General features: G+C 37.9%; 1 protein-coding gene and 1 pseudogene across 1 annotated transcript in view; one reads left to right on the forward strand and one right to left on the reverse strand.

The window, feature by feature from the left end:
- The first annotated feature begins 82 nt into the window (after positions 1 to 82).
- MRPS35 (mitochondrial ribosomal protein S35) overlaps positions 83 to 25250 on the forward strand; it is a 44387-nt gene continuing 19219 nt past the window's right edge. The window contains exons 1-5 of the mRNA XM_005902459.3: positions 83 to 241; positions 4366 to 4412; positions 6889 to 7056; positions 9171 to 9231; positions 18349 to 18488. Coding sequence (XP_005902521.1) covers positions 130 to 241; positions 4366 to 4412; positions 6889 to 7056; positions 9171 to 9231; positions 18349 to 18488 — 528 coding nt within the window. The 5' untranslated portion in view covers positions 83 to 129. The remainder of the gene's footprint in view (positions 242 to 4365; positions 4413 to 6888; positions 7057 to 9170; positions 9232 to 18348; positions 18489 to 25250) is intronic.
- On the reverse strand, positions 16268 to 17844 carry LOC102272393 (proteasome maturation protein pseudogene; annotated as a pseudogene).

Genomic DNA, 25250 nt, shown 5'->3' on the forward strand with positions numbered 1-25250 from the left:
GGCCCACGTGCTTCCTGTTTCTCCCTCCCAGGGGCGGGGCCAGGCTCGCCAGCCTGCGCAGTAGGGCCTCAAGCCCGCCCCTTGACCCGGAGCCGCGCTTGTCCCCTCCCGCTTGCCGTCTTGGCCGACATGGCGGCCCCCTCGCTCCCTGCGTGGTTGGCGTTGCAGACGCGAGCCAGGACCCTTCGTGCTTTTTCTACTGCTGTGTCTCCTGTCACTGGCGCTCCGAGACTAAGCCCGCGTGAGTGTCTGCCGCGTCGCCTCAGGGCTTTGGGGGCTGTAAGCGAGCGGAATACGGGCGCATGATGGCGGCTGCAGTGGCGGAGCCAGAGCCACCCTGGGGATTCCAGTACGTCCTCCGTAGCCGGTCACTGGTCCGTCTAGAAGTAGGAACCCGCGGACCTAGGTGTGCCCCCTGCGCGGACTGTCGCCTAGTTCCTGGCAGTTAGTTTCTCTTTCTAGTCCTCTGGGTACCGCGGTCTTGCTTCCCCACCTTCTCCGTGACCTGCGCTTTCTGGTAGTCTCTCCCAGGGCCAACGCAAAATTCTCTCTCTGGTTGCTGGTTCTCGTAATATTTGTTGGGTGATGCTGAACCACAGATTTTCCCGAAATTTAAGAGAGGCCCACAAATGGCCTGGAACATGCTACAGCTCTGAATTCCAGGGCTAGCTATGTCACCAAAGGGGGTTGACCTTCATTAAGTAGGCGTACTGAGGTGACCTTGATTCAAGAGAGATTTTAGAGCTGTCCTATACCGTTCTTGCCTTGGAGGAATATAGTGGAAAAGTCTAGTTGTGGGTAGACTAGGTAGGAGTACTGTGCAGTGTTGCTGCTGCTGCTGCTGCTAAGTCGCTTCAGTCGTGTCTGACTCTGTGCGACCCCATAGACGGCAGCCCACCAGGCTCCGCCATCCCTGGGATTCTTCAGGCAAGAACACTAGAGTGGGCTGCCATTTCCTTCTCCATGTGCAGTGTTAAGTGCTGTTAATAGAATCGTGAATACAGTAAGGGGGTGGGAACACCGACCAGGAACCCTCAAGAGTCAAAAAAGCTCTGTCGAGGGAGCGTTGCCAGTCATTGGTCTTGTCTTATCCGTGCTATTTTCTGTAATATTTCTAATATTGATACTTCTCACTGTCCAGTTTAGGCCACCATATCTCCCATTTACCATAGTTTCTTTGCTGGTCTCTATTTCTACTTTTGCTGTCCTACATTGGATTTTCACAACAGCCAGAGTGAAGTGTGCAAAAAGCGAATCTTAACTTGCCGCTCCCATGTTCAAAATATACAAAAGATTTTTCATTGCTTTGAGATAAACGGTAAATTCCTTAATGCATCATCATAGCACTTAATAGTCTTAACACTTTTTAATCATTCGTTCATCTATTCATTCTGCAAATACTGAACTCCTACTGTGTGCTAGGTAGCGTTCTAGATACTGGAATATAGCAGGGCCCTTCAGACTTCCCTGGTGGTCCATTGGTCAAGAATCCACCTACCAATGCAGGACAAAAGGGTTTGATCCCTTGTCAGGGAAGCTTGCACATGCAGCAGAGCAAGTAAACCAGCGCACCAGTGCACAACTACTGAGCCTGTACTCTAGAGTCCGGGAGTCGCAACTACTATGCCGAGGTGCTGCAAAGACTGAAGCCCGAAGACCATGGAGCCTGTGCTCCACAACAGGAGAAGCCACCGCAATGAGAAGCCTTCGTTGGCTGCAGCGAGAGAAAAGCCTGCCCAACACTGAAGACTCAGTGCAGCCAAAGATAAATAAATAATAATAATAATAATAAAAGCAGGTCCTTCATCTCATGAAGTTTACATTCTTGGTAGGAAATCAGATTATAAATAGGTAAACAATGTCAGATGCTATGAAAAAAAAATAGGGTCTTGAGAATAATAGATTGGGGGAATAGAGGCTGTAGGGCAAGACAAGATCGGGTAGTCAGGAAAGAACTCCCTAAGGAAGTGGTGTTTGAGCATCTGTGGGAAGACCCTTGTTGGTATAGGGAGCTGAAAGTACAGAAGCTCAAAAGTAGAACGGGGTTATGGGTGTGCCCAAGAAACAGAAAGAAGACCAATGTGGCTGGAGCTAAAGTGAGTAAAAAGGAGAAGTAAAAGATGTCAGAAAGATACGTAATGACCTGATCTGGTAAAGGCTTGTAGGCATTTGGCTTGGATTTTATTATAAGTTTGGGATCACATTGGTAGGTTTTGAACAGGAAGTGATATAATGTGATTTATACTTTTGAAAGATCACTGACTGCTGTTTGGCAAGCTTGGTTTAAGAGTGGGAACCAGGAGACCAGTTTGAAAGCTGTTGTAGTGCTCCAAATGAGATGGTAGTGACTTGGATTGACCTAACAGTGGAGATGCTGGTGTGGTTGGATTTGGATATATTTTGAAGGTAGTGCTAACAAGACTCCCTAATGGATTTGATATGGGGCCTTGAGCAGAAGTCTCAAGGAAGCATGTTAGATTTTTGAGCAATTGGATGAATGATGATACCGTTTACAGGAACTGAGGAGACTGAAGAAAGAAATCAAGAGCTCTGTCAATGATGTGTTTTAGTTGAGATGCCTATTGAATATGTCTCTGACCTTTTATTAAAAAATTTTTTTTTATTTATTTATCTAGCTGTGCTGGGTCTTAGTTGAGGCATGGGAGATCTAGTTCCCTGACGAGGGCTAGAACACAGGCCCCCTGCGTTGGGAGTGCAGAATCTTAGCGACTGGACCATCAGGAAAGTCCTTGTCTCTGACCTATTAAATACCACTTTTCTGGGTGCTCTTTATGCCCTTCTCTTAAATTTCAGCCATTTTGAACTTGTTTACTTTGATTTTCCATCTTCTCTTTAACTCTAGAACACTTTTTCTCACTTGCCTGTTCCCATGGCTACCTCCTGCTCATTTTTAAGGTTTTTTCCCCAATTAACTGACTAAGTTGGGTCCCCTGCTATATGTTTACATTAATATTTATCACTGTTTATTGAAATTTCTTGCTAGATAGTTACCTTATTTACTGACTGCATTCAGTAAGAGCAAGGACTATGTGTCTGTTGTTCATTGCTGCCTTTTGAGTTGCTGTATCACTCAAACGATTTTTGTTTGATACTCAAACAGTATCACTCAAACAATTTTCAATGACTCAGTGAATTACTGTTGAGGGGTGAATAAGAACTTATCAGATCAAGGAATGAGGCGGAGAGGGAGTAGAGGACAGAAGCCAGGCAAATAAAAGGGAGACACATTCCAGGCAGAGAGAACAGAAAGTTCAGAGAAAAACTCAGGGGCCTGGTACTGAAAGTCCAGTGTAGCCTAGGGCTTTGTGAAAGGAAGTGAAGCTGGAGATGGTAGTTCAGAGTGTGAAGTCTTTTGTGCTGAGCTGTCATCATCCTGACTCCTTGTCTTTAGTTTTCTTGGCTAAATGACCTCTAAATAAGGATAATATATTTAGTGCTTATAGTTACTGTGAAGAATAAGATTAAAATAATGAAAAGTATTTAGCTCAGTGTCTGGATGTGTGAAAGTACTGAATATAGTTATTTCATATTATTTTAGTATAGCAAAACATTAATTTAGAGAGACATAAGTTAATATTTTAAAAGATAGTATATGTAAATAATTTATCTTGTACAGTTATGTGACTTGTTAGGAATAACTATGATTTTTTGTTATTGTTGATGCTATTGTAGCATTGGCAGTTCTAATTAACAGTAGAGACAGAAAACTGAAGGTTATTTTGTGTGTGTGCGTAAAGAACAGAATAATAACAGATATGAGCAAATATATGTTAGAACATTTAAACCAGTTGTCTTTACAGATGCAAAATACTTATTTCTAACTAGTTATTTCAATTTGGGGAAGTGAGTTTATTTGACAACCTTAAAAGTTATTAAAAATATATCTTTAGTTGATGAGCTAACTATATCTTATCATGCTGGTGGCTCAGTCTGTAAAGAATCCACCTACAATGCAGGAGACCTGGGTTCAGTCCTTGGATTGGGAAGATCCCCTGGAGAAGGGAATGGCAGCCCTCTCCAGTGTTCTTGCCTGGAGAATCTCCATGGACAGAGGAGCCTGGAGGGCTGCAGTCCACAGGGTCGCAGAGTCGGACACGACTGAGCAACTAAGCACATGTATTGTCAATCACAGAGTATTTTCAAGTAACTCTTGAATTTTCTTACCTATTTCTGACTTTTCATTTGCATTAAAATGATTTAGTCTTTGAACTTACAGAAAATGGATTATTGTCTCATTTTTGTATTACTAAATACTTTAAATTATGTGAGAATTGTGGGATCATGAACAATGTGGAACAAATCTGTACTAATAAAATTCTCTGCAACTGTTGTATTGTCTTTTAGCCACAACAGAAAGAACCTCCAAACATGAAAGGGCGCCGAGAAGAAAGGTAAGCAGTTGACGTGCTCTGGTGTAGACTGTTGTGTGGGTTTCTGATCTAAAGTAAGGCAGATCCTCATTATGAGGTAGAGAGGGTGCCGCATGAGCAGGCTTCAAAAGGGCACGTGCACTGGATGACCCCTGAAGCCCTGGCTCTATCTAGTCTTTGATCGGTTTCGTCAGTTCCCTGAGAATGGATCGTCTTTTGAGAGGCAGACTCACTCACTTACTCCCAGGAAATAGGTATATAAACCAGAATAAAAAATTGTTTTTGACAATGCCTTGAACAGTCAGGCAGCCTGGGATGTATTCATTCATCTAATCAGTTCGGTCTCACCCTATGGGCATCTTCATGGACGAATCCAGATTATAAGGTCCCTTCATAAGTGTGAATTCAGAACAAAGGCACATTAGTTGGAAGTTAAGTGGCACCAAATTTGGAAAACTCAGCAGTGGCCACAGGACTGGAAAAGGCCAGTTTTCATTCCAATACCAAAGAAAGGCAATGCCAAAGAATGCTCAAACTACCGAACTCTCACACGCTAATAAAGTAATGCTCAAAATTCTCCAAGCCAGGCTTCAGCAATACATGAACCATGAACTTCCAGATGTTCAAGCTGGTTTTAGAAAAGACAGAGGAACCAGAGATCAAATTGCCAACATCTGCTGGGTCATCGCAAAAGCAAAAGAGTTCCAGAAAAACATCTATTTCTGCTTTATTGACTATGCCAAAGCCTTTGACTGTGTGGATCACAACAAACTGTGGAAAATTCTGAAAGAGATGGGAATACCAGACCACCTGACCTGCCTCTTGAGAAATCTGTGGCAGGTCAGGTAGCAACAGTTAGAACTGGACATGGAACAATGGACTGGTTCCAAATAGGGAAAGGAGTATGTCAAGGCTGTGTATTGTCACCCTGCTTATTTAACTTATTTGCAGAGTACATCATGAGAAACGCTGGGCTGGAGGAAGCACAAGTTGGAATCAAGATTGCTGGGAGAAATATCAATAACCTCAGATGTGCAGATGACACCACCCTTACGGCAGAAAGAGAAGAGGAACTAAAGAGCCTCTTGATGAAAGTGAAAGAGGAGAGTAAGAGTTGGCTTAAAACTCAGCATTCAGAAACCTAAGATCGTGGCACCTGGTCCCATCACTTCATGGCAAATAGATGTGGAAACAGTGGCTGACTTTATTTTTCTGGGCTCCAAAATCACTGCAGATGGTGACTGCAGCCATGAAATTACAAGATGCTTGTTCCTTGGAAGGAAAGTTATGGCCAACCTAGACAGCATATTAAAAAGCAGAGACATTTCTTTGCCAACAAAGGTCCATCTAGTCAAGGCTATGGTTTTTCCAGTAGTCATGTATGGATGTGAGAGTTGGACTGTAAAGAAAGCTGAATGCTGAAGAATTGATGCTTTTGAACTGTGGTGTTGGAGAAGACTCTTGAGAGTCCCTGGACAAGGAGATCCAAGCAGTCCATCCTAAAGGAGATTGGTCCTGAGTGTTCATTGGAAGGACTGATGTTGAAGCTGAAACTCCAATACTTTTGCTACCTGATATGAAGAGCTGACTCATTTGAAAAGACCCTGATGCTGGGAAAGATTGAGGGCAGGAGGAGATGGGGACGACAGATGAGATGGTTGGATGGCACATCACCGACTCAATGAAGATGAGTTTGAGTAAACTCTGCGAGTTGGTAATGGACAGGGAGGCCTGGCATGCTGCAGTCCATGGGGTCGCAAAGAGTCAGACATGACTGAGCTACTGAACTGAACTGAAGTGGCACCATTTATAATCATATAGAGTACTCATTTTCACAGGAGTACTAACTGCTTCCAGGACATATGCTACACTGGTCTGTTGTTTAGAAGGATGTTGCCTAGTTTTGCATCTTCGAACCTTCCTTTTGAGTTTAAAGGGAATGCTGGCCATCCCTATCTGTCAAATACAGTTTAAAAAATAAATGTTAATGTGATTGACTTAAGTTATCGTGTAGCTATTCTCTGGGCGTGGAAGACATTTCTTATTATGTGTCTATTCAGTTAGTTTAATCTTAATTTATTTCTGAATTCTTATTTTTTATTTTTCTTATTTCTTCTTTTCCTTATTTCAAATTCTCATTGTCATCTCATGTACTGACTTTCATTGAAGTTTTAAAAATTATTCAAAATATACTTTTACTGACCCCTTCATAAACAATATGCAGAAAGTTTGCTAAAAGACTCAGTTAAGTAAGAGAAAATTTTTTTGTAAAGCAAATGTGCTATTAAAGGGTTCCTTTCCACAGGGTTTAAGGAAACTGCCAAGGATGTCTAGGTAGGTTTTTTTTTTTTTTTTTTTTTTTCAACAGCAGCAGTTAGGGGACGTCAGATTTTATATAGGTTGCAAGTCCTTGTGTTTCTCTTAATTGTACCTTTTTTCCTTTAAAATTAAAGTTCATGTTTATATTTAAAATATTAAACTGTTTTACATTCTTCAGGCACTACCTCCCAGGACAGAGAAAATGTCTGTTGACCAGGACTGGCCTAGTGTTTACCCTGTTGCAGCTCCATTTAAACCCTCCGCAGTACCTCTTCCTGTTCGAATGGGTTATCCAGTAAAAAAGGGAGTGCCCATGGCTAAGGAGGGAAATCTGGAACTTCTAAAGGTAGGATAAGTTGCTGGTTCATTGGCTGAAACTTATATTTAAAGAAATGTTGATTTTTCCCTCTGACACCTACCCTCCCCCTGCCCTCACCACTCCCCGCCCCACCCTGCAGCACTTCAAGGTTCAGTGCATCTCAGCTTACTGTATTTTAATTCAGTTGTTTTGCAGGTAATAATGGATCCTATGTTTTACTTATCCCTGGTAAAGATGGCTCAAAGAATTCTAGGCATTTAAGAATGGGTAATTAATTGGTCCTGTGGCTTCCTTTTGACTTTTTCTTTTCTATTGTATCTTTTCTATATTGTGTTTTTCAAACAGAACTAAATGAAATAACCTAATTTGAGAGTGAGAATTGGGGGGGAGTGAAGTTTTTACTTTTAAAAAAGAAATTTAAAAACTTCCCAGAAAATTAATTTAGTATTATTGTTATAGTCCTTAAACGTCTTTATTTCATGAAGCAAAATAGGTCATGTTAAATGCTTCAGTTAAATGCATCTATAATGAGTTGATAGCACCTATTGTGATATATGAAAAGTAGACTTCTTAAAATATAAATGTCCATCACCAGGGAATGCATGTCTTAGATGGTTTCCTTTTACCTACAATGAAATTATCATCAAGGAATTGTATTTTCTACTAAATGAGAGAAACTGTATTTTCTACTTCATGAAAAACAAAAATTTGCTAAAAGTTGATGGTAAAAAAATGAGATAGTAAATAAAAAATTTTTTTAAATGAGATAGTAACATGGAGAGGGGATCATCTTTTGCTGGGGACAGGCAGATGAAATTTGGACAAGGGAACAAAATCTATTGCTTTATCAAGAGATAAAGCGAACACTTGTAAAACTAATCTTTTCTTCACATGAAAGAGAAGAATTCAACTTAGTTTAAAGAAAAAAAAAAACTTTGGAAAATATCACTGTGAGAGAGAGTAACAATATGTTTATAATGTTGTAATGGTGGTCGTGAATGGAATTTTAATAAATATAAAAATCCAAACATTTAATGCATGCTGTCCCTTTCAAGAATCACCTATATGCTTAGTCCAGTGATATGATCTGTTCCCAGTAAGTGCCATATGGATAAAAGCTTGTAAACTGAGGTAATATATGCAGAGTTCATAAAGCCGTGCCAATATAAATCCTGTGTAAGCATTCACTATTATTTTTTCCTTTTATGACGTTGAGTTACGTTTCAAAAATAGAAGTATAGAAAATGAAGTCACTCACCCCCATAATCCCACTATTTGGTGTCTGTTTTCTCTTGTTTAAAATAACCATTTTCTGATTGGTACTTAAGATTCCAGACATAATGTTTGGGGGAACTTTCTGCTTATTCAGATTTTCTTTCAAAATAAGTTTTCTTTAAACTAAATTTTCTCTTTAAATGCTTAACATTATTTTAAAAATATCCCAGGAAGTGTTAATTATTTATTTGAAGGAATCAAATTGCTGACCTTACCTAAGTTTTCATTGGCCCTGTAAATAGTGAACCTTTCAGTGTATTATAAACATATTCCCAAGTTCATTTAACTGTTCATTTAAGATTTCCTTGCTTTGTTTATTCATTCCATTCAATTCATAAAATGTCTGTTAAGGATAGAACAGAAAATGTCTTGCAGTGGTATGTGTTCCAGGGGGATTAAGATTATTAAACAATGGTCTGTGTCTTTAAGTGTTTTCAGTTTCATAAGGGAAATACATTACACCTGTAGATTTGTGGCAGGAATAATACTATAAAAATAATGTTTTTTTCTCTACCATTATTCTTATAAGATACTTGGTACAGAATCTTTATTTCAGGAAATTCATTTCTTAAATTTGCAACATCTGTGACATGGAATCAGTATTGTTTAAAAAATAGATTTTATTTATTACAAGGTTTGTGAGGCTTATGATTTAATTTTATGAGAAAATTGTGTTTCATATTTTTAAGAGACTTAGTCAGGAATTCCCTGGCCATCCAGTGATTAGGGCCTGGTGTTATCACTGCTGTGGCCTTGTTTAGTCTTTGGTTGGGGAACTAAGATCCCACTCTGCATGGCATGGCCAAAAAAACAAACAAAAAACAAAGACACTTAGCTAATTTATCCTTTAAAATTCTCTATTTTAGATTCCCAATTTTCTGCATTTGACTCCTGTAGCAATTAAAAAGCACTGTGAGGCTCTTAAAGGTATGTGGTTGTTTTATAATATGAACTTAATATTTTATTAATTTAACAGGAATCTCATTTCCAATGATAAAGGGGTCGGTTTATCAAAAGAATATAGTATTTGTAAATATTTGGGCACCAAAAATTGGAGCACTTAATATACAGAAAATATTTACAGAATTGAAGGAAGAAATAGAAAGCAATACAGTTATAGTAGGGGGCTTCAGTACTCCACCTTCAACAATGGGTAGATCATCCAGATGGAAAATCAGTAAGGAGACATTGGATTTAAGCTTACACATTAGACCAAATGAATTTAACATTTACAGAACATTCCATCCAACAGCAGTAGAATACACATTCTTCTAAAGTACAAATGAAACATGATTTCAAGATAAATCATATGTTAGACCATAAAATAAGTCTAAATAAAATTTAAGAAGATTGAAAGCACATCAAACATTTTTTCCAGCCACAGTGATTTGAAACTAGAAATCTATTGAAAATTCACGAACAGCTGGAGATTAAATAACATGCCCCTAAACACATACTGATTCAAAGAAGCAATCAAAGAGACATCAGAAAATATCTTGAGATATGAGATGTCTCAAAAGCAGTTCCAGGAAGTAATTTTATAGCAATAACAGCCTACGCAAGAATAAAGAAAAATATCAACTAAGCCACCTAATTGGAACTAGAAAAAGAAGAACAAACAGCCCAGAGTTAGTAGAAGGAAGGAAGTATAATGGTTGGAATGGGAATAAATTAAGACAGGACAACAGAAAAGATAAATAAGAGCTTATTTTTTGAAAAGATAAACAATACAGACAAACCTTTATCTAGCAAGAAAAAGAGGCTTGAAAATTAAAAATGAAATAGATGTTACAACTGATATCACAGAAATGCAAAGAATCTAAGAGACTACTGTGAACATTTTTATGCCAGCAAATTGGACAATCTAGAAGAAATGGATACAGTCCTACAAATATATAATGTACCAAGACTGAAGCAAGCATAGAAAATCTGAATGGACCAGTTACTAGTAAGGAGATTGAGTCACTCCAGATGGCTTCATTGGTGATTTTTTTTTAATTGAATCATAGTTGATTTACAGTGTTTCCTTAATTTCAGCAGTACATCAAAGTGATTCAATTAAACATATGTATAAATCTATGTATACTTTTATAGATTATTTTCCCTTATAGGTTATTTTAAAATACTGAGTATAGTTCTCTGTGCTATACAGTAGGTCTTTGTTAGTTATTTATGTATAATCATGTGTATATGTTAATCCCAAATTCCAAATTCACTGGTTTGTTCTACTAAACATTTAAAGAATTAATATCAATCCTTCTCAAACTTCCAAAAAAGTAGAAGAGAAGACCCAAAGTCATAAACTTAGCATTATCCTGATTCCAAAACCGGACTAAGTCATGTCAGTCGTGTCCGACTCTGTGCGATCCCATAGACGGCAGCCCACCAGGCTCCCCGGTCCCTGGGATTCTCCAGGCAAGAACACTGGAGTGGTTTGCCATTTCCTTCTCCAATGCAGGAAAGTGAAAAGTGAAAATGAAGTTGCTCAGTCATGTCTGACTCTTAGCGACCCCATGGACTACAGCCCACCAGGCTCCTCTGTCCATGGGATTTTTCCAGGCAAGAGAACTGGAGTGGGGTGCCATTGCCTTCTCCTACAAAGGCAAATAACACAGGCTAATATCCCTGATGAACATAGATGCAAAACTCCTCAACAAAATATTAGCAAACCAAATTCAACAGTAAATTAAAAGGGTCATACACCATGATCAAGAAGGATTTATTTCAGGGATGCAAGGTGGTGCAGCGCCTGCAAGTAAATCCATGTGACATATCACATTAACAAATGAAAGATAAAAATCATATGATCTTCTCAATAGATGCAGAAAAGGTGTTTGATAGAATTCAGCATCCTTTCATGAGAAAACTCAACACAGTGTGTATAGAGGGAACAAACTTCAACATAATAAAGGCCACATATAATAAGCTCAAAGCTGATATCATAGTACAGCAATGAGAAGCTAAAAGCTTTTTTTCTAGGATCAGGACAAGACAGGGATGCCCACTTTCACCACTTTTATTCAACATAGTACTGGAAGTTCTAGCCAGAGCAGCTAGGCAAGAAGAAGAAACAAAAGGCGTAGGAAAGGAGGAAGGGAAATTGTCGTTACTTGCTGATGACATTATTTTATGCATGTAAAATTCTAATGACTCAAAAAAAACTTAATAAATGGATTCAGTAAAGTTGCAGGATACAGTTAGTATACAAAAATCAGTTGCATTTTCCACAGTGAAGTTGGGAGTTCAGAAGGAGATCAAGAAAGAGAAGTTAAAATCGTTTACAATAGCACCAAAAAGAATAAAGTACTGGGTGGGGGGAGGAAGAATTGAATGAAGGCAGTCAGAAGATACAGACTTCCAGTTACAAGGTAACTGAATACTAAGGATGTAATGTATGATATGATAAATATAATTAATACTACTACATGTTATCTATGAAAGTTTTTAAGAGAAGAAATCCTAAGAGTTCTTATCACAAGGAAGAAGTTTTTTTTCTATTTATTTTATTTTGTATTTATAGATGGATAGTCATTAAATTTATTGTGATAATCATTCATAATTTATGTAATTCAAATTATTATGCCCTGTACCTTAAATTGCACAGTTGTTGTTCAGTCCCTCAGCTGTATCTGACTCTTGGTGACCCCATGGGCTACAGCACACCAGGTCTCCCTGTCCCTCACTATCTCCCGAAGTTTCCCCAAGTTCTTGTCCATTGAGTTAGTAATGCTATCCAACCATCTCGTCATCTTCCACCCCCTTCTCCTTTTGCCTTTTATCTTTCCCAGCATCTTTTCTATTGAGTCAGCTGTTCACATTGGGTGGCCAAAGTGTTGGAGCTTCAGCTTCAGCATCAATCCTTCCAATGAGTAATCAGGGTTGATTTCCTTTACAATTGACTGGTTTGATCTTCTTGCTGTCCAAGGGACTCTCAAGAGTCTTCTCCAACACTACAATTCGAAAGCATCAATTCTTTGGTGCTCAGCCTTCTTTACGGTTCAATTCTGAAAGACCATTGCTTTGACTCTAGGGACCTTTGTCAACAAAGTGATGTCTTTGCTTTTTAATACACTGTCTAGGTTTGTCATAAGTTTGCTTCCAAGAAGCAAAATGTCTTCTGATTTCATGGCTGCAGTCACCATCCACAGTGATTTTGGAGCCCTAAAAGAGGAAATCTATCACTGCTTCCACCTTTTCCGCTCCTATTTTCAATAAAGTGATGAGACCAGATGCCATGATCTTAGTTTTTTTAATGTTGGGTTTTAAGCCAGCTTTTTAAAAAGCGCTTAAAACTTAATACAGTGCTATATACCAATTATGTCTCAAAACTGGAAGAAATAAAAGTAAAATATATATGAACACATAATAAAAATAAGAATAAAGTACTTAGGAATATATTTAACCAAGGGGGTGAAAGATCTGTATACTGAAAACTAATATTGATGAAAGAAATTGAAGAAGACTCCTATAAGTGTTAAGATACAGATTGAAAGAATTAATAATGTTAAAACACCCATAAAACTCAAACCAGTATACAGATTCAATGCAGTCTCTGTCAAAATTCCAAAGGTATTTTTCCCAGACATGGAACAAACTGTAAAAGACCTCAAATAGCTAAAGCAGTTTTGAGAAAGAACAAAGCTGGAGCCATCACACATCCTGATTTCAAACTATATTACAAAGCAATAGTAGTAGTCAAAAAACAGTATGGTTTCGTCATAAAAACAGACACATAGATCAATGGAACAGAACAGAATTCCAAAATAAAGTCGTGTATTTGTTTACTTAATTTGTGACAAAAGAACCAAAAACACTTAATCAGGAAAGGATAGTTTCTTCAGTAAATGCTATTGGGAGAACTGGGCAGCCACATGTAAAAGAATGAAACTTGACCACATTCTTACATTATACACAAAAATGAATATGAATTAAAAACTTGAACATAAGACCTGAAACCATAAAACTCCTAGAGAAAAACATTGCGTGTAAGCTCCTTGACATTGGTCTTGGCAATGATTTTTAGGAATTTGACACCTAAAGGAAAGGCAAGAAAAGCAAAAATAAACAAGTGGGACTACATCAAACTAAAAAGCTTCTGCACAGCAAAGAAAACCATCAATGAAATGAAAAGGCAATCTGTGGAATGGTAGAAAACATTTGCAAGTCATGTATCTGTTAAGAGGTTAATAGCCAAGATATGTAAAGAACTCATACAACTCAATAGTAAAAAAAAAAAAAAAAAAACTGATTTTAAATATGCAGAGCTAAATAGACACCATTTTTCCAAAGGTTTACAAATGCCTGATAAGTACATGAAAAGATGCTCAACGTCACTAATTATCAGGGGAAAAAATTCAAAATCACTGCACCAAAATGACTATTGTCAGGAAGGTAACGTGTTGATGAAGATGTGGAGAAGAGGACACTTGTGCCCAGTTGGTGGGAATGCAAATTGGTGCAGCCACTGTGGAAAACACCATGGAGAGTCCTCAAAAAAATGAAAATTAGAACACTATATAATCTAGCAATGCTATTTCTTGATATATATCCAAAGGAAATGAAGATGTAGTATTGAGATGCATGCACTCCCATGTTCATCTGAAGGTGATGTCTACTTGCTTAGTATAGTTATCAAGGCTTTTCAGAAAAGGAAATGAAACCAGAAACTTCACAGGTGGCCTGATTATGCTAATAGGAGAAATAAAGTAGTAAAATGATTATGATGAAATATGAGCTTCGTTAAGGGCCTTCCAGTTGAAAATTAAAAGGAAGAAGAAAAAATAAAAAGATCGTAAAAAGAGGTCTAAAAGGCAGGAATAATAACCTTACATTTGAAATGAGGGAAGAAAAATCTCTTTTGTTTTCATTAAGTTATGTTATCTTCTGTTTTGAGACATTAGGATGAACTTCTGTCCCTTTAGATTGTATGTTTCTTTATTTGTTGGTGCCTAATGTTAGACTGCGGAGAAGGCAATGGCACCCCACTCCAGTACTCTTGCCTGGAAAATCCCATGGATGGAGAAGCCTGGTGGGCTGCAGTCCATGAGGTCGTTAAGAGTCAGATACGACTGAGAGACTTCACTTTCATTTTTCACTTTCATGCATTGGAGAAGGAAATGGCAACCCACTCCAGTGTTCTTGCCTGGAGAATCCCAGGGACGGGGGAGCCTGGTGGGGTACTGTCTATGGGGTCGCACAGAGTCGGACACAACTGAAGCGACTTAGCAGCAGCAGCAATGTTAGACTGACAGAGATCATTGGTGCACATTTGTGCCCCATATGATACAAATCATATGTAATTTTTTGATCCTTTGCAAAGTCAGTTAACAAATGGATTGTTGTCCAGTCACCCAGTCGTGTCCAACTCTTTGTGCCCCTATGGATTGCAGCACACCAGGCTTCCCTGTCCCTCAGCATCTCCCAAAGTTTGCCCAAGTTCATGTCCATTGCATCAGTGATGCCACCCAGCCATCTCATCCTCTCTTCTTCTACTCAGTCTTTCCCATCATCGAGGACTTTTCCAGTGAGTCGGCTTTTCACATCAGACCAAAATGCTGGAGCTTTCATCATCAGTCCTCCCAATGGTTTCAGAGTTGATTTCCCTTAAGATTGACTGATTTGATCTCCTTGCTGTCCAAGGGACTTTCAGGAGTCTTCTCTAGCACCACAGTTCAAAGGCATCAATTCTTTGGCACTCTGCCTTCTTTACACCCAAAAGTGAAAAAGTGAAAGTCACTCAGTTGTGTCCAACTCTCTGTGACCCCGTGAACTGCAACCTGTCAGGCTCCTCTGTCCATGGATTTCTCCAGGCCAGAATACTGGAGGAGATTGCCATTCTCTTCTCCAGAAGATCTTCCCAACCCAGGGATCGAACCCAGGTCTCCTGCATTGCAGGCAGATTCTTTACTGTCTGAGCCACCAGGGAAGCCCTCTTTACACACAAAGATGGGCACAATAAAGGACAGAAACAGTAGAGACCTAGTAGATGCTGAAGAGACCAAGACGAAATGGAAAGAACACACAGAAGACCAAATATATTACCCTGTGATAAATTCCACTTTTTTTGTTTTTTAAACATTATTTTTTAATGTGCATTTATAATTTAGAAACTGGTAATGGGATAGTTTGAAAATACTTCATAGTTTTTAAATGAAAGGGTTATATACAGTACATTTAGAAGAGTAGCATTATATTTTATAATATTTAAGTGAATGTTTTAATCTTTCCTTAATTTTGCCTTTATACTTTTGCCAGCTTCTAGATTTAGATCATATCTTCCAAATAACTCACAGGCTTTTCAAGTATTTCTTCTCAGTTTTCTTTCAGAGTAGGTCAGTTCAGATTTTGTATCTGACTTGCAGATGGAAAATTTGAAGCACAGGAAAGTTAGGTAATTTACCAAAACTTTAATAATCAGTGGCAGAAGTTAAGTAAAAACCAAGGTCTTCCAAATTCTAGTCTGTTGCTCTACCTATCAGATGAACAAAAGGTTGAGAGGGGTCTATTATGTACTTTCCAGTTGGCTGGGGTTTTTTGAACATATAATCGGGCAATTTAATTTAAAAACTGTAATTATCATCTGGTGATTGAAATAACTTATCCAAAGTTTTTTTTTTTTTTTTAAAGGTCAGTACAAACTCAGTAACTCATAAAATTCCCCAAACTAGTCTGTCTTACAAAGTGCCTGGCACTGCTGCATCTTATAGTACAGGATACTGGGATTAGTCCATAATGGGAATGCAGTTTAACCCCAGGAATTTTGCTCCGTTCCTTTTATTTAAATGTCAAAATGTTCTTAATGGCAAAGCTATTTCTTTCCCCTCAGAGTGTCTGAGTATTGATCTCTTAAACACAGTATTTAGGGAATGGTGTGAGCTATACTTAATTTGCTAACATATATTTAGTCCCAGGTCTTGGAAAGTCTCTGTAATCTGGAGTGACATTTTGCTGACTGATTTTAAAGTCTAAACGGGAGCTAAATATAGTGTCTACTATAAGAAAGTCGTTAGCTTGGGGAAAATGTTGTTGGAGAAAGCATGGATCCATGGGGTCTCATGCGCTTGATCTAAGAAACCTATTAGTTTTAGCTCTTCTTGGGAAGAGGTTGTTTAGGAAATGGGATTTCTGTTAAGGGGAACCTGATAATCTTAGAAGTTTTCATCCCAGACTGGGAGCCCTGTACTGTGTACTAACTTGATAGACAAAGGCAAAATGAAATCAGTTGCCCACCTAGGGAGTGCCTCGGTATTGTACTGATAGCTACAGGAGGCTGGGAGCTCACTCGTTTCCTTGAAAGATTTTTCTTTTCCCATTTGAGGCCTGAGTTTGCACCTCTGTGCTATGAGCAGTGTTCTCCGGGCTTAGAACTTCTGCTTGTAGCCCAGATCTCAGACGTAGACCCACTCTCTCCAGACTGGCTGTCTTGCGTGAATGTGCAGAGAAGTCTATTCTTTCCATTTAGTGCCAGGAGCTCAGAAGTCAAAAGAAACATGAATTAAGGATCATTTAAAGGTGACTCTGAAAGCTGAAATTCCAGTACTTTGGCCACCTCATGCGAAGAGTTGACTCATTGGAAGACTGATGCTGGGAGGGATTGGGGGCAGGAGGAGAAGGGGATGACAGAGGATGAGATGGCTGGATGGCATCACTGACTCAATGGACGTGAGTCTCAGTGAACTCCGGGAGTTGGTGATGGACAGGGAGGCCTGGCGTGATTCGATTCATGGGGTCGCAAAGAGTCGGACACGACTGAGCGACTGAACTGAACTGAAAGGTAACTCAGGCTTTACAATTAGAGGCCCTGTTGACTCAGTTTCTGAAAGAAGATTGACAACATCTCAGTTCTCTGGTACAGCTTGTACCACATGGCTTGGTGGATGTTAGTTCCCTGACCAGGAATTGAACCTGGGCCACGACAGTGAGAGCACTGAGTCCTACCCACTGGACCACCTGGGAATCCCCTCTTAGAGCCTCTTCAGAGCTTCTTTCACTTCCCTTCAACTGATTTTTTTTTTTTAATGTGTCAGTACTTTTAATGTCGTACACATCCAATTATAGGAAAAAGACAACTATAAACAAGACGCACACCTCTACTTCCATGAACAGCACACGGCATTACAGTAAGCCAAGTTTATATTCAACCATCAAATGCGGTTCTCCTATTAGTTCACTTTTTGATGGATCATTTAGAATGTCTTCAAATCCAATAGTCTCGTCGTTACCCCTCAAAATATCCAGTGAAAGGTTTGAGCTTGGAAGAAATGGAAGACGCTTAACCTGCTGCCCTGCTTTGAATTCCATCTGCAGTTTTAGTGACGCAAATAGACCCTGGATGTTCCTCAGTGTTGGAGAAGTTCACCTTATCTTGGTTGAGCTGGTAATTTTTTTCTGATAATTCAAGAGGATGACTGGGCAGAAGTTCATTTTTCACACAAGAAACCTTTTCAAAGAAGATCATGACTTTCAAAAGGTCCACTTGCTGACAAGCTCAGTAACTGGAATACTGTCCTTTAGCTGAGATCCAAGTCCTCTGACATTCATGTTCAACTTGTTCGACGCACAAACTCTCACTCTGTTATGGTCAGCTGGCCCTGCCGTTCACTTCCGTTTCCCCTTCATCTGATTTTTAATAACCTTCATTTGGATGTGAATTCATATTACCTATTGCCATTTCAAAAACAATAATGCTCCAGGCTCTATGAAATTTTTTGCATTCAGTTGGTCAGGAATTAACACTGTCTCATAACAGATATGTGCAAAGCTATAATAAGCTTCCATCAGGTTATAGTTCCCTTTTAACTTACTGCTCCCCACCAAACCTGAACTAGCCAAACCATTCCCTTAATTAAATCCCCTAATTAGGATTCACCTAGGAAGAAAAGTGATGCATGTGGGATGATGATGTATATAAAGTGCAAAAGAGAATCTGTTCTTTCATTTCATGTATCCTGAAAAGTGATCTCCCTCAATAATTTGATTTTGTCTGGTAATATGTATTACAATGAGAATTATAAAACTACAATTGAAAATTTTTTTAATTCTCAGATTTTTGCACTGAGTGGCCAGCTGCATTAGACAGTGATGAGAAATGTGAGAAGCATTTTCCAATTGAAATTGACACAGCTGATTATATTTCATCAGGACCATCTATTCGAAACCCCAAAGCACGAGTAGTGATCTTACGGGTAAGAGTTATTTTAAAAAAAAGAATTATTATAACACTTTATTTTATAATAGTATTTTGTATGTGTGACTATAAAACTGATACATTTAGGCTTTCTAACAGTTTTCTTTATTAGAAACATATAATGAATATTCTTAGAAATTAATATTTATATATATTTCTGATTATGTTCCTCAGATAACTTACTAAAATGAGAGGTCAGGTCAAAGGATATAGATCTTTCAAGGATTTTTTATATATATTGTGATAGTTATTTGATTATATAAAATTTCTCCAAATACAAAACCAGCAGATTGTGAGAAAGCCTGTATTTTTCTGTACTCTTACCAGATTAGATATTATTATTACCTGTTAGCTTGATAGGTAAAAATTTTATTTGAAATATGTATGTCTTTGAATTCAAATGAGGGTGAAAGTTTATTCCTTTGTAGAATACTTTTTTTTGCTCCTTTGCCCAATTTGATGCTGTATTGATTTCTTACAAACTTATTTTTTCTTTTTAATCGCAGCTTTATTGAGATAATTCACATACTATAGAATTCATCCTTTTAAAGTTTACAGCTCAGTGGTTTTTAGCATAGTCACAAATGTGCAACCGTCACCACTACTTAACTCCAGAAATTTTCATCACCATAGAAAGGAAATCCCATACCCATTATCAATCACTCCCTTTTCACCAATGTTCTCCTATCAACTACTAATCTTACTTTCTTTCTTTGTGGATCTGCCATTCTTGACATTTCATGTAAATGAATAATATAACATGTATGCTTTTGCTTAGTATAATGCTTTCAGTGTTTCATCTGTTATAGCATGTATCAGTTCTTCATTTCTTTTTATTGCCAAATAATATTTCATTTTATGGATACACCACATTTTTTTTTTTTTATCCACTTGGGCTTCACTGGTGGCTCAGGTAAAGATTCCACCTGCAATACTAGGAGAACTGGATTTGATCCCTGGGTCAGGAAGATCCCGTGGAGAAGGAAATGGCAACCCATTCCAGTGTTCTTGCATGGAGAATTCCGTGGACAGAGGAGTCTGGGGGCTGCTACAGTCCATGGGGTTGCAAAGAATCAGACATAACTGAGCAATTAACACTTTCATTTCACTTTTATTTATCCACTTAAAAGTCAGTAGACATTTGAGTTGTTTAAACCAGGATCCAGTCAAACACAGTTGCATTTGCCTGTGATGTTATTTACATCTTTTTAAATCTAGACCAGCAAAGGACCCCACTACTCCTTTGCCCACTCCCCGGCCTGCCACCCCCACCTTTACTAGACAAGTTAAAGAGACAGGCATTTTCTTCTGCAGCATCCCCTACCTTCTGCATTTGTCAATGCATCCTGATGTCATTTACCTTATTTTTCTGTACTTCATATAAACTGGAAGCTAGATTTAACGGGTTGCTTAGGTTATAGTTAACTGTGACAACAGTATTTGAGAGATGTTGCTATGTATTGTATATTTCATTCCATAAGAAGGCACGTAAAGTCTGGTTACTATATTTTTAGTATGCTGAGATTGATCACATGGTTAAGAGACTGACAACACAATCTTTCTCTAATGTGAGGTTATATATTTTCTATTTCCCTTGAACAGGTATGTGTAGATAGGTATGTTCAGCAAATTTTAATCAAATAAAATCGTATTCTTTTTGATATTCTCAAGTGTGTCCAAACTTTGGCCAGTAGGAGTCTAAGCTGATTCCTGTATCTTTTTTTTTTTTTTTACAATCCCATTATCATTTGAAAATTTCCTTGCCTTCTGACACAAGATGGCCCAGCCTTCCTTTTATAGTGTATTTCGTATCTCAGACCTGGAATTAGCTATTTCTCTAGGAGCTCTAATACATTTTAGTGAACATTGATGTTTAGAGACCAAAATCTGAATGCTAGGACTTTTCAGTTGATTCTTTGGGTCATTTCTCAAGAAATAAATGATAAAGTAATGGTAGTTTTCATTTTTAACATCTTGTTTTTTGTTTTCCTTTGCATTAGTTTCTAAAATATTTATGTAGTCCCTTGTGCTGCTCTAAAATGTGTGTGCCTCTAGTGTTTAGCCTTTAACTCTGAAATGGACCCCAATTTGAGACAGTAGTCCCTATTATGTTAACAACGTATCCTGTTCTTGCTGCTACTACTGCTAAGTTGCTTCAGTTGTGTCCGACTCTGTGCAGCCCAATAGACGCAGCCCACTAGGCTCCTCTGTCCCTGGGATTCTCCAGGCGCGAACACTGGAGTGGGTTGCCATTTCCTTCTCCAATGCATGAAAGTGAAAAGTGAAAGTGACGTCGCTCAGTCGTGTCCCACCTTTAGCGACCCATGGACTGCAGCCTACCAGGCTCCTCCATCCGTGGGAGTTTCCAGGCAAGAGTACTGGAGTGGGTTGCCATTTCTTGTTCCTAGTTTACTAGTGTTTTTGGAATGATCTCCTTTGAATTTTTTAAAGTAATGAGTTAATTTCTAGATTTTCAATTACTGAATCATTTCTGAGTCCTGATCAGTTTATGGTACATTATTCTTTTACTTTACCACTGACTGATTTGCTATTTTAATATTTTATTTAGCACCATTTGTCTTCATCTCATGTTGCTTTGGAGGAATATCAAAGCCCTGCTTCACTCACCAGGAACATGCCACGTGCCAGTGCAGTTCCACGTGTGGCCTAGGAACTCCCTAAGTTAGTACTGGAAACCCTTGTTTCCAGTACCCTGGTTTCTTGATGCACATGATGTATCTTTCTCACACAGCAGTCACGGACAGTTTTTTTTTAATTAAACTTTTAGAATAGATTTACAGAGAGGTTTCAAGGATAGTACAGAGTTTGCTGTATGTCTCACCAAATATCTCCTGTTGTTAATGTCTTATGCTACTTTGGTACATTTGTTACAACTCTTGAATGAATCACTATTGATACACTTTTAATTAAAAGTTCATGCTTTATTCAGATTCCCTTAGTTTTTATCTGATGTTCTTTTTTTTCTTTAGAATCCCATCCAGGGTACCACATTGCACTAGTCATCTTGTCTCCTTAGGCTCTTCTTGACTGATTATTTCTCAGAATTTCCTTGTTTTTGGTGACTTTGACAGTTTTGAGAAGTACCAGTTATGTATTTTGTGGAACGTCCTTCAGTTTCGATTTGTTTGAATTAGTTTGATGTTTTTCTCACGGTTAGACTGTTCTGTGTTTTGGGGAAAAAAGCCTCAAGCAAAGTGGCATTCTCATAGCATCAGAGCAAGGGTGTAGGTTGCTCACTTGATTTATCATTGGTGATGCAGCTTAGATCTTTCTCCACTTGAAAATTACTCTTTTTTTTTCTTCCTTTCCATAGGATACCCTTTAGAAGGAAGTCACTCTGCATAGCCCACATTTATGGAAGTTATATTCCACCACCTTGAGGGAGAAAGATCACATAGATTATTTGGAATTCTTCTATGTGGGGAATTGGTCTGTTTTCCTCCATTTGTTTATTTATTCAATCATGTATTTATATCAGTGTGGACTCAGGGATATTTGTTTTATCCCTTGGATTTTGGTCCAGTAATAATTCGTTGTGTTGCTCAAATTGTTTTGGTTTTGGCAGTTGGACACTTATTCACTTGGCCCCTCTGTTCCTTGGCCGTGCCCCATCATTTGTGTTTTAAACACATCTTCATTTTTTGACACCACAAAATGCTCCTAGTTCATTTTAGATACTCCTGTCCCATTCCCAGAATCAGCCCTTTGTCCAGAGATCCCTTACTAATGTACTTTTGATTCACCTGTTCTGGAGGGTGACAGCCCACCTTTTTGAGGGTCTTTCCAGTACAAAAAGTTTCGTTTTTGTACTCCATGTAATCTGTATTTTAAATTGAAAGACTCCAATTTACTGCAAAAATATGCTGAAAATCTGTGCAGCCATCTTTGCATTGTATGCTAACAAATAGACAAAATTTAATTTTTAGAAATTTTTTCAGTGTTATAGCCATAACTAACTCGTAATTTTCTTTCTTTGAGTTTCAGTGTCAGGGTTATGAAATGAATTTTTGAAGCTTTTCAGCATTTTTTTAAATTTCCAGGATAGTTTAAGTGTCTAGCAATATAATTATGTATTTAGAGATACTGAAAATATAAAAATTACAAAAGATTTATTATATACACTTTATGAAACATAGATCGACAAAGGAAAACAGAAGAACTTAAAATTCTGCTTTACTGATACCATTCCATGGGTTAACAGAGTGTCTATTGTAGACTAATAATACCTCATACATTTTAAGAATGTAATAAATGTTACTTCTTTTAATAATAATGATAATAACAAAACACTGAGTTCTGTGTTTTATGGTAAAACCTCTGAACCCAGAGAAACCTAGATTCTTTTTTTCTGGCCGTACCATGGGGCTTATGGGGTCTTAGTTCCCTAACCAGAGATTGAACCTGGACCCACAGCAGTCAGTGGAGTCCTCACCTCTGGACTGCCGGGGAATTTCTAGGAAACTTAGACTCTAATTCATGTTTTGGGGTTTAATTTTTGTGGGCCTTAGTCTTAAGTACTAGAGTAAACATACAAGGTCCCTACTGGTTCTAAATCTGCTGATTTTGTTTCACATAAAAATAATCAGTGCTTTATTTAAAGTGTGCCCGCAGGCACCACTCACTGTATCCTATGGCCATCCCTGCCGATCTGCTCCTTGTCTCATGCCACCACACCACATCTTCCTCCGTCCCTTACACCCCGCTGCCTGACTCCTGGCTGCCCTTCGGAACTATTTTCACTCCATCTGCTGGTAGTTGAGGTTCAGAGGTAGTGTCCAGACTGGTACTGTGGTCCAAGGGTAGAAGCAGGTGAAACAGTGAGACTAAAATGTGTAGACCAGCATGATTTAACGTAATATTGTGAAGATAATCAACTATTGTAAAATACTATTTAGAGATACTCAGATTTTTAAATTCAGGGAAGGAAAAGTTGGTATCATGTTTTGTGATAAGTCATAGAAGTAGTTCAGAATTTAAAGTAACATATTTGTGTAGGATTTTACTTTAAAAGTGCTTTCTTCTATTTAATCTCACTTACTCCTGACAAAACTTCTGTAAATTCTTTCTGTTTTATAAATGAGGAAACAGACAGGAAGATCACCTGATTTGTTTAAAGTCACTTATCTGTTAAGTAGAAATCTAGACATGAAGTCCAGTTCTCGGGTTATGTGTTAATGCCATTGTTCTTTAACTAATTGCATATTCTTGTAAACAGAGAAAATATATCACACATTTAGACCTCTTTCAGTGTATATCATTCTAAGTGGACTTTTGAAGATACACACCTATTACTGCAACCACCTCTGATTTGAAATGTCAACAGTGTTTGGAGCATAATGTTAATAGTTTAATACTGACCCTTTAAAATATAGTAACTTGTAAAAAAAAAAGGTCTAAGGATTCTTTTGAATTTTGGAAAAAGAATGACAAATAAATGTCAGTCAACTTCAAAGTAAGAGTTTTAGTCCAGGTTAAAGACTACAATTTTGCAGTGCCTTTGAGTGCTAGTAGGTGGCGGGAGTGTACCACACAGCTGCTTCTGCAGTATTTATGAGTTTCTGGCATAAGACCCTATATAACTTTTGACCATTAAAATGTTAATGTGAACATGAGTTTTAAAGCAGTTGTCACAGTAATGATCAGCATTGCAGCATTGCTGCCAATTTTTGTTTTTGACTTTCTCACATTAGAAACTAGAAACACAAATTTTTTAATGGTAAATTTTTTAAATTATTGTTAAATATGTTGAATTTTATTGAATGAGTTTTAAAAGTGAAAAATCACTACGTTCTCAGTAGTTGAATGTAAAAGCTGTTTCTTTCTCTGTACTATATCTGTGTGGATGCATATATTTTCATAATAATAATCAAAATGTAGGTATATTTTTGCTTTTCTTATAGGTAATTCTCCATAATGCTAGCGATCAGAGTCATCATAAAACTAACATTTTATCCCTCAGACTAATAACCTGATTATTGACATAAATTCTTTTCAGAAGACTAGTAATTTTGCATTGCCTACACCATATGATCATCCTCTGGGATTAATATTTAATTGTCATTGTTCTTACTAACGGTCTTTGCATTCATATTTATTTATTTCCTATTTTCTCTAATCCAAATAAAAATTCACTGTGCTTAAAAAAGAAACAACATATCCTCCCTTTTTAAAATGTATGATTTCGTTTAGCTGATATATATTATGTGCTTTTCAGGTGCTAGGTCATTGCCAGGAACAAGACAGATACTGTTCTTACTCTCAGGAGTTTGTGGTCTAGTGGGAAAAATGGGAAAATAAGTAAGCTCTTACGCTACAGTTGTCTTGAGAGAAATGCTGGGTTATTGAAGCTAGAAAAAAGAAATATGTGGGATTTCAAAATCTTACTTAGCCTTTTACTTCATATAGTTTTAATTCTTGCATATGCTTAATGCTCTCCATGGAAAGATGATCTTTAGTTTACCTCACTTGACTGTATTCTAGCCTGTAACCTGTTTTCCTGGATCAAGCCTGTTTGTCTCTGGATAATACCTTTCAGCCAAGGCCATAATTCTCTGCAAATTAAAAAGTATGCTCATTTAGCCCAGCATTTCCCAAAATATGTTTTAAGAAAGACTAAGTTCATGAATTATCCCTTGAAAAGTGGAATCACGAGTTGAATAAATTTGAAAATTATTACATCACCATCCTGCATCTTGAAATTTCAGAATGCTGTTTAACATTTTGCTTTGTATAAGAAATC

Source organism: Bos mutus, chromosome 5 (genome assembly GCF_027580195.1).
Source record: "Bos mutus isolate GX-2022 chromosome 5, NWIPB_WYAK_1.1, whole genome shotgun sequence".
Lineage (NCBI taxonomy): Eukaryota > Metazoa > Chordata > Mammalia > Artiodactyla > Bovidae > Bos > Bos mutus.